This window comes from Ictalurus punctatus, chromosome 12 (genome assembly GCF_001660625.3).
Source record: "Ictalurus punctatus breed USDA103 chromosome 12, Coco_2.0, whole genome shotgun sequence".
Classification (NCBI taxonomy): domain Eukaryota; kingdom Metazoa; phylum Chordata; class Actinopteri; order Siluriformes; family Ictaluridae; genus Ictalurus; species Ictalurus punctatus.
Genome location: NC_030427.2, coordinates 16,593,711 through 16,608,710, shown reverse-complemented (window position 1 = coordinate 16,608,710; position 15,000 = coordinate 16,593,711). Strand labels below are relative to the sequence as shown.

Below are 15,000 nucleotides of genomic sequence, written 5' to 3'. Positions count from 1 at the left end.
CCATCTGTCTTTCTGTCTCTGTCTATCTCTCTGTCTCACACTCCATCTGTCCGTCTCTGTCTATCCATCTGTCTCACACTCTGTCTGTCTCTCTGTCTCTGTTTATCTCTCTGTCTGTCTCTGTCTATCACATTGTCTGTCTATCTCTCACACAGTCTGTCTGTCTGTCTCTGTCTATCTATCTGTCTCACACGCCGTCTGTCTCTCTGTCTCAGTTTACCTCTCTGTCTGTCTCTGCCTATCTCTCTGTCTCACACTCAGTCTGTCTTTCTGTCTCTGTCTATCTCTCTGTCTCACACTCTTTTTGTTCTTCTCTCTTTCACTGTCTGTCTGTCTCTCTGTCTTTTACTATGTCTGTGTCTGTCTATCTCTGTATTTCACTGTGTCTGTCTCTCTGTCTTTCATTGTCTGTCTGTCTGTCTGTCTGGCCAACTTTCACTATGTCTGCCTGTTTCTCTGTCTCTGTCTTTTACTGTGTTTGTATTTCTGTCTTTCATTATGTCACTCTGTCTTGCTGTCTCTCTCAATCTCTTTATCTTTAGCTGTTTCACTGTCCTTCATGGTCTTTTTTTTATATCTCTATCTCTCAGCCTATCTCTTTATCGCTGTCTTTTACTGTCTTTGTCTATCTCTATGTTTGTGTGTGTGTGTGTGAGAGTCAGTATGTGTGAGTGAGTGTGTGTGATTGTGTGAGTGTGTGTGAGTGTGTGTGTGTGTGTGACTGTGTGTGTGTGTGAGAGAGAGTGTGAGTTTATGTGTGTGTGTGTGAGAAAGAGAGAGTGAGTGTGTGTGTGTGAGAGAGAGAGAGTGAGTGTGTGTGTGTGTGTGTGTGTGTGGGTGACTGTGTGTGTGACTGTGTGTGTGTATGCGTGTGTGTGAAAGAGAGTGAGTGTGTGTGTGTGTGTGACTGTGTGTGTGTATGCGTGTGTGTGAAAGAGAGTGAGTGTGTGTAGGAGAGAGAGTGTGTGTGACTGTGTGTGTGTGAGAGAGAGTGAGTGTGTGTGTGAGAGAGAGTGTTAGTGTGTGTGTGTGTGTGAGAGAGAGTGTTAGTGTGTGTGTGTGTGTGTGAGAGAGAGAGTGTTAGTGTGTGTGTGTGTGAGAGAGAGTGTGTTGATCACGCTCCCCTCTCATCATTGTGGATCAGAAACAGATAGTTCCTCAGTGCAGGCTGCTTAGTGTCAGACTGTAAATGTCATTTTTTGATGTTCCTCCCTGCTGAACCCTGACGTTCCTCCTCCTACACCATCACCTCATGATTCACGCCGCCGCATGCCATTCTTTTTTTGGGCAGTGACATCGGGAACGTAACAGCACATTTCACATGCAAGAGAGAAAAAAAAATAGCCCCGGTGTTGTGTTTAAGCTAATCCTCCTCGCTCCGCTTAAACAGGCAGCATAAACACATTTCAGCGTGATTTATGTCCTCGGCACCTCACAGAAAAAACCCACCGCGCTCGGTTTCATCCTGAAGTTTGCCAGAGTTGGAGCGCGTGCAGTAATTACTCTCGGTTTAACCACCACATTCTGCTGCTTAACGAAACATGACCAAGGATTTGAAGCATGAGCGAGCGCACTAACTATCTGAGAGCACTTCTAAATCCTGCCGTATTCTTTAACTCGTCTGTGGATAAACACACGTTGAAGGTGAGAGAAGAGCAGTGTATGGGTTAAAGGGTTAAAGATGCGTCATGACGTGATAGCGGGATTTTTACACCCGATAGTCAGAGATACGCTGATCAAAGCACCCCAGCAATCAGGGAAAAAATAGAAAGAAACAGACGAGACGAAGCAAAGAAGCGTCATGCAGTAGGAGGCGCGGGGAGTTTTTCTAAAATGTGTTATACTGTGAGAGTTTCTCTACTGTAATATCATAATGCTGAGACGCCGTGTGTCCTGCACAAAGACATAGGAGAAATAGTCTTTTATCTCCATTTCATTTAACACTTACGATCACTAAACCCCGATTCAGACGCCGTTCGTTTTCCACGTGGAGGTGTGTACAGGAATTATTCCCGGAGTATCGCTGGGGTTTTAATCCAAGTTCGTCTTGTGATTATTTTGTTTACGCTCTGCCTGTACACAGCATCTGGAAAGATCACACCGTATTTTCCCTTCTGTAAAATGACTCCAGGTGATATTTACCCCATCTGAACTGACATGTCTCTGTGATTCATATGAAGATCACTAATCCTGATCAGAATTACTGAACACACACACACACACACACAAACACACACACACACGTCCTCCGACTACATTACTGAACACACACACACACACACACACACACATCCTCCGATTACATTACTGAACACACACACACGTCTGGAAAACGAAGCACATCTGTATAATACAGCCACCTGTTTAAGGCCACTTCAACCTCAAAGTAGACAAAGTGAACATGTATGTTTTGTTATTGTTTATTTAGTATTTATGTTTAAAAAAAAATACTTTCCTTTTCTGTTAGTGCTTTATTTGAACTGTTTAATTTGAACTGTCATGGATGCTGATCCTGCCTTTATTTAAACTACTTAAAGATGCAACATATATATGACAGTGCTTTAGAAATATGCTTATTGTTATTATTATTATTATTATTATTAATTCTATTATTATTATAATTATAAGGAAGAACATGATGCAGGATTAGAAACACGGCAGGGTCACTGCTGTACTGCACACTCTGCTTTCCTTTAACAGCTCATCGTTAAGGCCGTGTTTAACCAGTGCTCATGGTCTACGCTATACATCATGGATATAAATATTCTGCGTGAAAAGCTCGTGCCAGGCGTTTCATTCCAGTTGACGAAAAATCTCACAGTGCATAAGTTGGGTAATCAGTCACAGCGTCGGGGGGAAACACACTCTGCTCCGTGACTCGCCTACACGCCGACGCCTGCCAGAAACCCCGGCTCTGATCGTGCTGATGATGGATGGCGTCGTCCCTCATAAACCCCGCTGTAAACACTCGTTTCTCTCCAGTGTGGGCTCATTATGGTGGAAATGTTTGGCCTGTCGACGCTCCTCATTCGCACTCGACATGAAGAGCTGCTTTACAATCGATTCTGTTGGGTAAATGAGGCGTTGTGTTTGGACGATGAAGGCCATGCTTTAGATCAGCACGATGTTGAGTTCAGTGAAGTGTTGGAGCTGGGATGATCTATCAGTGTGCCTGAATTGCGTGATATCAAATCGTTTTTATTACAAAAGGACCCCGAGAACTCAATCTGAGTTGAGGTGTTCAGCTAGCAAGCTGTCTGTAGGTGATGTTTATCTCCTGCTGCGATGGTAGGGGTCAGTGGTAACTCAGTGATTAAGACGTTGAAGTACTGATCAGAAGGTCAAAATTCCAGGAGTTCAATTCCCAGCACTGCCTTAACCCTCAAATGCTCAGTTGTATGAATTAGAGACATGTAAGTTACTCTGGATAAGGGCATCTGCCAAATGCCATAAATGTAATCAGTACGTTTACATGGACAACAACAATCCGATATTAAGACGATACTCTGGTTAAGAAACTAGCATGTAAACAGCGATTATTGATTACCTTAATCTGACTAAAGTCATACTCGAAGTAAACACAAGTCGAATTAAGGCATGTGAAGTACTCCTATTTTAATCACATTATCCAAGTGTATTACAGACATGTACACACCCTAATCACAATATTAACGTCGCGTGGGAGTTTTCACCACAATTTGCGACAGGACACGATCACACACGACATTGCTCAACGATTTGACGGAAACAAGAGAGCATGGCTGTGTCCCAAACCGTGTACTTACCTACTATACAGTAGGGGAAATATACGCATCTTGGCTACTATCTAGTAGGTGAGTATGCGGTTTCTGACGCAGCCCACGGCTTCAAGCAGTCGTCTATTTGCACGTGTAGCATGACAAATAATTAACCGCACTTGAAGCGTTCATAAAAAAATTTAAATAAAAACACCCAAAACTGTATACGGTACCATAATGAAGACCAACTGTATTTTAATACGTGAAATTCTGGAGGGACGTCGGACGGTGTGGCGCGGTGACGCAATGACGTGTGCCATTAATCCATCTGTGTTCTATAACATGTAAAACATGAAAGGAATATTCTAAAAGCGACTCATGTAAACACCTTAATCAGAATATTGTCTTATTCAGAATAAGGTCAGTAATTAGATTCCTGCTGTCCATGTAAACATAGTCAATGTAATGTAGTGTAATGTAATGAAGTGCAACTCTGCCATTATTGTATTGAATGCACTTCATTAGGACACTATCTATCTTCACTGGTGCAAATTCCAGGAGGGATTATGTTGGGATTTTGTCAGAAGATTTATTCAGACATTATGTCAGATCATGTCCAATAATATCCAGTTAAATTTTTTTGGTCAAATCTCCCAACACCCTCCTGGAATTTGCATCACTGAAGCTTGGTAGTGTTCGAATAAGAAGCTGACCTGATATGCAGGTCTGGTTAAAGCCTGCCGTATTTGCAGCGTAACACATCTGGAGTAAACCGCGTTCCACCCTTTTCCTCATCCATGAACTCACTGATGCCCACGATTGGCTCATGTCGCTGTGAGTGACAGGGGAGAGAGAATATGCCCCTCCCACCCAGACAGCACAGACAGTTTTGCTCTCTTGACTCTCGTGATTCTGACGAGTTAAGCCTAAACACTTTTCCGTGTCGGGTAGTGGAAAGAAAAAAACTGAATACTGATCAGAAAGGAACCTACACCACATCAGTCCAGTTAATAAGCTTCAGTGTGTTTTGTTTTAGTATTGTTTTACAATGCATAGCGTATTGCGCCGATATGGTAATTTGAGGTGTTTTTTGTTTATACGCTATTCGTTTCATGTTGAAATAATCTTCTCTGTCACTCATCATCTTAAATAAAAGAACATTTCAGTTCGTTCTCACTCAGGCGCAGGAGAGTGATGTGGGTGTGGCCTTAGTGTACGCAGGTGGATGCCAGTTTCAGCCGGTGAGTTAAGACAAGGAAAAACTCCTCTCATTATTTCACACACTCATGGTCTTTAGATGTGTATGATATTTCTAATTCAGTCCCGTCTGGGTGGGCTGTTAAAACTTTATGGGAAATATATATACTGTATATATTTTTTTCTGTAAGATTTCTCTCCACATCATGTCTAAAGCCGGAGCCGAGCGAGCAGGAAGCACATGGCTGAACGCTAAAGGGAATGACATAATTTTCTGATCAGAATCCCCCAGAGTGAGAGCACCTTTAGCTGGTTAAGCTAATTATCCTTCTTGTGGTTGCCATGGCACAAACAGACATACACAGAGACGCGTTCACCCCCCGCAGCCCCTCACGCTCGTCCTGAGCCGAGAAACACGCCGCCGTGTGCACGTAATCCGCTTTGAAGCCACCGGGTGAGTCACGCGATTGAAATCGTTACCCGATGATCTCGCATTGTCGCTGTTATTAAACCACAAATAGCACCGTGTTTTTTGGGGGGAGCTTCCCAATATGTATTCTACATTACCTCATTAAAATGTGTTCCTAGTTTAAATCAGGCTCAGCGTGTCACAGCAGAAAAACTAAGATGACAGCTGTGATTCCGACCAGCGATTATTTTTTCATGTAATGTTATTTCTGTGTAAAAAAAAACAAACAACAACACCAAACACAAAGCCAGACTCATGCACTTAACACCCATCCACTGAAACAGAGACTGAACCCTAACGACTACATGATTCCGCTCAGCTTTCTGACCTTCACTGTGCCGGTGTTCAAACTCCAAACTCGTGGATCATAATTACTTAATCCAAAAAAACTGGCGTTTAACATAACCATGTGCACGTGAGGAAGATGACGTGAAGCAACAGCGATCTGGATTAATTCACGATTAATGATCAAATCAAAGCAGACTGCAAATTAAAAGGAGGAACTAGCGTCTTCTTACAATTACACCTGATGAAATGTCTTAAACATAAAACATCTCCAGACGACGCTCTTGCGTTCCAAACTAATGTTCTTGAAGATCAGCTGCTCTCGGTCATCGTAGTTTACTCACAGCTGTACAGAAACACTGGAACACGACGATCTTCTCCACTGTAGCTCACTAATGTGCTTCCTTTGATTAAAATCAACTCGCTGATGTTGTAAAGAATGAGTCTAGTAGTGTAAGAGCGTTAACACACACATGTGCACTATTTATGTTCGCTATTTAAACCTGGGAAACGTAAACAGAGCTAAATAGCATGCTCCATGGCATCCCTGACTGATTAATACTGAAGTCCTGTTCATTAAAAATCACTAAAGCATTCGAAGAAAATGCCGCTGAAGGCAGTTAGATGAGGCTGTTGGGTGTAAGGAGCGAGCGGGGGAGAGATTTAGGACACGGCGCAGACTGTGAGTAGCACCGGCACTTCATGACTAAGTGGAAAGCCACTTAAACTCTTCCTTCAGGCTGTTTACTGTTTAGAAAGTTCTGAAACGCATCCAAGTGGAACACCTGCAGCTCATGTGCACTACATCCTCACTTTCCACGTGCCTTATTGAACAGGTGCCGATTTCGGTGGGGTCACAGGAGCTTGTTTGTTTGCTGTTTACATTTCTGTGTTTTATCGCTAAAGTATTTAAATCTTGTTTAGTTAAACGAGCAGAATGCGTACTAATGCTGATGTTTATGACTTGTTAATAGGGGTGTAAAGAACAACGGTCTCTGATACGGCGTGTCGGATGTTTATGAGCCAGAATCAGGTTCGAATCGGAAAGGAAAACGGATAAAAAACAATACTGCTGTCAGAAATCAAAGTGTATTTCACAATCGTGTGTGTGTGTGTGTTAAAGAGAGAGAGAGAGAGAGAGAGAGAGAGAGAACATGTCATTTCTTTTAGAATTGTTTTAAAAGTGTTCTCTTTTCCTATAGACGCTTTTCCTATAGTACTTTTTATCTTTTTATAGGTACGTGTAATAGTTCGGTAGGTGCTGAATCAGTATATAGTGTACACTGGTAAGGACCCTGGTTCACTACACATTGGGACACTGATAACTGAATTTCTGGCGTCATGCCTACCTACTCATGTTGTAAAACGTCACAAAAATTGAAAAGTTTTATGTCATATAAATTTGTTAGCTTAATCACACGTATTTCTGTCATAATATGTCAAGCAGGATCGTAGGCTAGCTAGTGGATGAAAAAAATCATGAAACACTTAAAAATCGTTAGACTCAAACAAACCGTGTATAGATCACATAAAATGAAAAATCGCTCACGTAAGTAATCATTTGAGAGCAACGCCAGCAATAACACGCTACTTACATTTGTAGACGGAAATTGGCTGAGAGTTCATCCGCCATTTTTTTCGAGCTGAGAGGCTTCAGAAAACATGATGTCATTTCCTGTAAGGGAACATCGATGCTCCCTGGTTTTTGCGATGCATTGTGGGATTTTTTTAGGGAGCGAATGTTCCAGAACTTAAAATGGCCGACTCCCTGATCAGTGCCCCGACTACTCAACTAGGGAGCTGTTTGAGACGCACTCTTAGTTCCTGTTCTCACTTACGTTATAGCAGCTATAAATGGTCATTCCTTCACCAGCCTTTTGGATGAAGTTTATAAGACAAAAATACGCAGCTTGTCGTGGTAGCGAGAAACCGTGACGCGTAAACACCTCTGTCCCGAAGATGTCGGAAAACTTTGGTTTAATGGAACTGAATCAATTTGGATCAAGCCTGAGTTCGGATCAGTAGCGAGCAGGTAGTACGTATCGAAATGTGTATCGTATCATCGGAAAGAGCGGAACTCCCACTCCTATTCGTTCATATAAAGCAAATTAGGTCGTTTAATATAAAAAGTCCTAACTGTGTTAGACATGACTTAAGCGAGCACTTTATGCAAACAGCGCTCCCTTCAACACATCACAACACTCTCTCCTCCACGTAAAAGCGAACAGCTGGAGGAACCCATTACACCGCGTTCCCCGCCAGCGTTCCTGACTCACTCCCCAAAGATCAAACAGCTCCGACGTGCTTCGTGACTCTGTACAGGCTCTCGCCGAACATTTGCGGTGCGATGCCGAGTGGATCCAATCAAGTCCTAATCGCTCCTTCAAACGACAGCACAGACGCTGGGCTTTGATGACTAAACGGCAACAACCGACAGCACGCAGAGCAGCCGAGAGCGGCTCTCACAGAGCAACTTCCCCACATTACAGATTCATTACCTGACACACCGGCCAATTTAGTCATTCACTTACTCGACAACAGGCCTGGAGTCATTTTACACAATAAAGAACATTTGTGGAATAGGTTTTATGTAACCACCCACGCTGGAGGAGGCACACTCGGACATGAAAGGAGTTTACACTACAAAGGCAGTGAGAGAGCGGAGAGGAGCGTACAGCGTGGGGAAGAAACAGACCTCCCATACAGAGACAACACACACACACACACACACACACAGCGCAGAAACGTCTGGATCAGGACGGGGAAAATGAAACAGCTAATCATGAGCGTTATTACAGTAACGTCCTGTTTTTGCAGCACATGCAGTCTCATCTGGATGAAGCAGCATCTCTCTCTCTCTCTCTCTCTCTCTCTCCTCATCATATACAAGCACGAGATATTTCAACTCCCACTGTGATAACCCATGATCTGTAATTGACAAGCAGTGTTTCATATATATATATATATATATATATATATATATATATATATATATATATATATGCTTGTATTTTTCTCATTTGTAAGTCGCTTTGGATAAAAGAGTCTGCTAAGTGAATAAATGTAAATTTACGCTCACCGTCCACTTTTTTAGGAACAGGCTCGCCAAAACTGGCCAGTTGAAGGTTGGGCAAACATCTCCTGGTCTTTTTACATAAACTTCGTCTGTCCAGTGTGGCTGAGTCTGAGTCTGAGTCTGAGTGGACCCTGACATGGTCTCCTGCTGTTGTAGCGCATCCGCCTAAAGTTTCAGCATGTTGAGATTTGAGCATTTCTGCTCACCACCATGTAAAGAGTGATTATTTGAGTTAGCGTAGACTTCTTGCCAGCTCGAACCCGTCTGGCCACTGTCCTCTGACCCTCTCATCAATAAAAGAGTGCAGATCTGAGGCTCACTGGATTTTTTTTTTGTTTGTTTTTTTGCACCATTCTGTGTAAACTGTGTGAAAATCCCAGTAGATCCTGAAATAATCAAACTACGCCACCGTCAATGTCACTGAGATCTCTGAGATCATTTCCTTGTTCTGATGTTTGATGTGAACATGAACTGAAGCTCTTGATCTGTATCTGCATGATTTTATGCATTGTGCTGATGACACGTGATTGGCTGACTGGATAATGATCAGGTGTACAGGTGTTCCTAAGAAATTGAACAGTCCATCTATTTATATTTGAATAAGTTATTTGCCTCCAAATCACTTACAGTATTTAAGTAGAGGTGGGGTGTAAACACTTGTATGTTTGCATGCTCTAATCTCTCTCTCTCTCTCTCTCTCTCTCTCTCACACACACACATACTGCTCTATGCTGTAGTGTTACTCTCACTACACCTGTGCTTTATGTATGTACTGCGCTGACGTGTGTGTGTATGTGTGTGTGTCTCCCTCTCACCTCTCTGTCTCCTGTTCCTCACAGCGTGTGATTGCCATCCTGTTGGTGCCGCGGGAAAAACGTGTAACCAAACCACAGGCCAGTGTCCGTGTAAAGACGGCGTGACGGGTATCACGTGCAACCGCTGCGCTAAGGGCTACCAGCAGAGCCGCTCCCCCATCGCTCCCTGCATCAGTACGTTCACTTTCTCTCAAACATCACCAGCACAGAATGCCAGTGCATCCTTCAAAACACACTGAAAACCAAACCGTCTCGTATATTTCTGAAAACGATGTCTCCAAAAGGGTCAAATTTTATAAATATAGATAAATAAGAATATAAACCAGGGAGTGTTTATATGGTAATTATGAAACAAATGTTCGAGAGTTTTTAAATGATAATAAAGGGATTATAAATAATAAAGGACATAAAAAAAAATTGAAAACAACATCGTTTAATTTTATTAGCACATTCTGAAAGCTTCACACAATATGAGGGTTCCCAAATAACGTGTAATCGGAACTATAAGGCGTACAGAAAATTTGTTTTTCAAAAAAATCCAAAGCAACACAAGTTAATAAATCGTGACTTTAGTATGATAAGGTTCTCGGTTATGATCGAATGTTAGATAGAGTCTTGAAATTTAATACTGAACTCATGAATAATATTAATAAACAGCTTCATCAGCCTCAAACCTGCTCCAGGAGAAGTGATCCAGTGAACTACATTAAAGTTATAAACTCAGTCAAACACGACGCCTCCAAAGAAAAAGCATGAATAATTCTTTATGACATTATGAAATTATTCATTTACAATAAGTGTGTAATAATAAATATTCATAACTAAAAAGTCTCAGTCAGTTTTTAGGTAATTCTGTTTAATTTAATCTAATATAATAATAATAAGGTAATAATATCAATCATAATAATGATTATGATTAATAATAATAATAATAATAATAATAATAATAATCAGAATGAGCTTCAGGTTTTCTAAGAGCTCCAATTTATTTTCATTTCAATTTTAAGCCTGGTTCTGCTCAAAAGACTTGATTCCTGTCTTTTTCTTTGCAGATACACACACACACACACACACACACACACACACACACACACACACACACATACACACACACACACACACAGCATCTTGTAACATGATTTTCCTTAGTAGAAAACTTTCCTCTATTGATGTTTAGTCTCGTTTTTACGTTTCCTTCTCTTTATTTCTTGTGAATGTCTGTGGGTTTACACTTTTATCAGTTATCACACGGGGGAGAGTTTAGTGTTCTTATGCATGGGAAATGTTTATTCCAGTGGAACAAGGGAAGACAGAATCAAGTCTTTTTGCAGCAGAAGAAAAGTGAGGCATCCCATAAGTCACAGCTTTAGGCCCTCTTTCATTTTACATTTATTCAGTTTTTCAGTTTTTTAGAGAAAATGCTCTAGTCTTTCACGTGATAAACCTAAAACAACATGTTGCTTTATCTGATTCATCTCTGACTTTTGTCTTTTGCTTGTTTTTTTTTTGTGTGTTTTTTTGGAAACAGAAATTCCATCTGCACCACCAACGACCACAGCGAGCATCACAGAGCAGCCGGCAGGTGAGAGGCAGCAAACTTTTATAATAAAATTATTCCACACACCTCATCAGTGCAGATTTCATTCATAAACATAATCCAACTATTCAAACGTTATTTAAATACAATGTACAGTAATATTCCGACTGGTAATTGTAGACATGAAGCTTTTTAGTCCTGAACTTTCCGCCCATAGAACACATTTTTATGAACTTTGGTATTTAAAAAACAAAAAATAAACGTTATTTAAAGTTAGGGCTGGGTAATGTGACAAGAATATCATATCACAAGGTTTGAACACATTTCTACGATACACAATATGTATAATTCTTTTCAGTTAGTTAAAGATCAAGGTAAAAAATGCAATATCACCAGCTTCCAGTCAGCATGCACTTATTTTACAACATTTAAACATTTTAAATAAAAAAATACGAGCACAGATCAGTGTATCATGACATAAATAAGCACAATATCAATATAATATATCTTCATCTCACCAGTTTATAGTGTTTTACAGGCTTTTTGCAAGGCTGTTAACCAGGGCAAAGAATTTTGATCATGTCACCACAATTTTAGCATCGCTCCATTGGCTCCCGGTCCATTTTAGGATTCAGTTTAAGATTCTGTTGTTTGTCTATAAAGCTCTTAATGATCAATCTCCTTCCTATCTCAAAGATCTTCTTACACCACATTCATCTAACATATTTCTAAGACCTTCTGATAGGTTTCTTCTGTAAGTCCCTCGATCCTGTTTAAAAACCTAGGGGGATAGAGCTTTTTTAGTTTACGCCCCTCGTTTATGGAATCAGTTGCCACTGGACATCTGCTTCGCACCTTCAATTGCCACTTTTTAAAAAAAGAGGCTGAAAACATATCTCTTCTCCCAGGCGTTTTAATCTCATTATTTACTATTGTCTATTATCTGTCTTTATTTGTTTTTTTTACTTTTATTTACTCTGGTCAGCACTTTGGTCAGCTTCGCTGTGTTAAATGTGCTTTAGAAGTAAAATTTACTTACTTACTTATTTTATTTTATTTTAGTTCTGTTTATAGGCTTATTTATTTTTTAGTTATTATGGTTTGGATTGGACGTGTTCAGTTCAAGTGAGTAGTCCTACATGTAGATAACTACAATAACTACAAGGATAAATATAAATAAGTCTGATAAAGATATGTACGATAAGTCTTCACAGACGCCTGAGGTTCCCCTGACCCCACTGTGAGAAGGCTGGACATTTGGAGCAGGAAGAGCTGTCCTCCCTGTGTCTCACACGTTCATGTTCACACTCGTCTGGTTTACATTTGTTCAAAATACAGACGTGGGAAATGGAGCAGACTTTTATCTCACTGCCCAAACAGAAACTAGCAGGAATAACCATATGTTAAATGACCACGAGAAGTGTATCACGTGTGTTGAGTGTTCCGCGATGTTGTAGAACATGTGTAGAAAATCAGTCCATCTCTATGTTTTGTGAAAACATGGTGGACAGAACTGGCACTATTTTAGTGCAGAAATTTGTAGAAGTCTGTGAGTGAAGGTTTGTGTTTTGCTAGTCGTGTGTCTCCGGCTTGAAGGAAGGTGCTGGAAAGTGGAATGAAGCAGATGTGAGAGATCGGCGTGCTTGTTTTCCAGCTCTGCAGCGTATATCTCACGTTAGTGCAGTTAATGAGAGAGGTAGAATTAACGCTCAGCGTTCAGCATGCAGCATAAATCACCATAAATCACCCAGCGCATGAATATGTATCTCAGCTGTCCCGTTTCAGTGCCTCTGCTTCGCCACGCTTCATAACTTTTGAATCAGTTAGCCACGGCCTGGCTCTCTCGTCGCTTTAATCTTCGACTCCGACTCCAATTAATTTGTCTAAGCGTCTCGCAGCAGGGAACCGAAGCCCTGCTCGTTTGCTGATTTCATCATTTTCTCACTCGGCGATCCCACAAGTGGGATTTGATTCTCCCTCGTTAATCTGCTCGAGGAACTTCTTCCTGTATCAGTTCCTCCTGGCTTCCACGACACGCAGCGTACAAGCCAACGCAAAAAACCAAACAAAACAAACAAACAAAACTTTGCATACCAAACGTTTTGACTTATTAACAGGCACACGGTCGTGCTGTTCAACGGCGCAGCGAATCTCGATCACACGTATCAGATGGTTGTTGGGTTTTTTGGGAGTTTTTTCCAGAAAAGAAAAGCAGTGTTTGTGGAGTATGGAGAGAATGAGTGTATTTGGGTTTCGTCCTTGTGGAAAAAATGTTTTTGTTGAAGAAACGTTTGTCATTCTCACGGACGGAGAAATCCTGGCATGCGAGAAATCTCTGCAGCTGTTGGTGGACCATCGCAAGCTTCTAATGCTTCACTGACAGATCAGATTGACAGCAGAGCTGCTGGGACACACTCCCTCATTCTCTCTCTCTCCTCAGAAAACCCCAAACCTCCCTCTTTCCATCTTTACATTTCTTTCAGTCTCTCCTCCACGTCTCCTCTCACATTCCTCCCTCACATGCTTTTTCTGGTTTTCTCCATTTCCACTCTCTCTATCTTTCTCTTTAAATTAAATCTGTAAATAAAATTATTAGTGGCCAGTATACAATGAATTATCCTCCATGGAAAGGTCTGAGAGAGAGAGACAGAGAGAGAGAGAGAGAGAGACATAGAGAGAGACAGAGAGAGAGAGAGAGAGAGAGAGAGAGAGACACTGCAATATCTTTCTAATCCTAAAGAACTGAACTCAGTTATCTGTTTGTTTGTTTTTTTTTATCTCAGTGGTGAATCTTCTACATCACAGACATGATTAATGGGAACTTTTCTATTCAAAACATAAAATCTCTTATTCACTCTATTTCTCTGTTTAGGTTAATTATCTCTAAATGCATTCTGTAAAAAAAAAATAAAAAAACTAAAGACAATCTGAGAGTTTCAGACATGACAAACCTTTTTTTGAATGTAGATCATGATTTTGGGAAAGCTTCAGAATGGTTATTAGGTTTAAAAACAACTGAAGATCAGACAGAAGCAATCTGATTCTAACGCCCTGTTCAGCACCCACGCATTGACTATTTCCTGTAATTGAAGCAAACACATTCCGAGTCACAGGTTTAAAAGTGTTTAACCCATGTGGCCTAGTGTTCCTGAGAAACCCCGCCTTTTCAAATCAAACTGAGGGAAAGGTGGTATACACGCACACACACACACATATATTTGAGTTGCTCCCATCAAAAAGCCATGCCATGAGGACCACCCAGGTTCCCCGCTATGAGAGCGCATACATTATCCCATCTCACCTCTGGATGGAGAAGCGTGTGTGAAGAACATGATCTCATCCAACTGCTGATTACAAACACATGTGCTCCTCTTATCAGGGCATCTCTCTCTTTCACTCGCTTGCTCTCTCTCTCTCTCTCTCTCTCTCTCTCTCTCTCACTCTTTCACTCGCTTGCTCTCTCTCTCTCTCGCTTGCTCTCTCTCTCTCTCGCTCTCTTTCGCTCGCTTGCTCTCTCTCTCTCTCGCTCTCTCTCTCTCGCTCTCTCTCTCGCTCTCTTTCGCTCGCTTGCTCTCTCTCTCTCTCTCTCGCTCTCTCTCTCTCTCGCTCGCTCTCTTTCGCTCGCTTGCTCTCTCTCTCTCTCTCTCTCGCTCACTCTCTTTCGCTCGCTTGCTCTCTCTCTCTCTCTCTCGCTCTCTCTCTCGCTCGCTCGCTCTTTCGCTCGCTTGCTCTCTCTCTCTCTCTCTCTCTCTCTCTCTCGCTCGCTCGCTCGCTCTCTCTCTCTCCGCCTGCCTCCTGAAGAGAGGAGCGTTGTCACTGCTGAAGCAGGTGTGTGTGTGTGTGTGCGTGTGTGTGGAAAGGTGGAGAGAAAGAGGCATGTATTA

The 15,000-nt window shown here is 41.6% G+C and overlaps 1 protein-coding gene across 3 annotated transcripts in view; it reads left to right on the top strand.

The window, feature by feature from the left end:
- ntn1a (netrin 1a) overlaps positions 1 to 15,000 on the top strand; it is a 70,403-nt gene that overhangs the window by 43,231 nt on the left and 12,172 nt on the right. For all 3 annotated transcript variants that reach the window (XM_017480970.3, XM_047159094.2, XM_017480972.3), the window contains 2 exons: positions 9,604 to 9,753; positions 11,108 to 11,161. In XM_017480970.3, the coding sequence (XP_017336459.1) occupies positions 9,604 to 9,753; positions 11,108 to 11,161 (204 nt within the window). The remainder of the gene's footprint in view (positions 1 to 9,603; positions 9,754 to 11,107; positions 11,162 to 15,000) is intronic.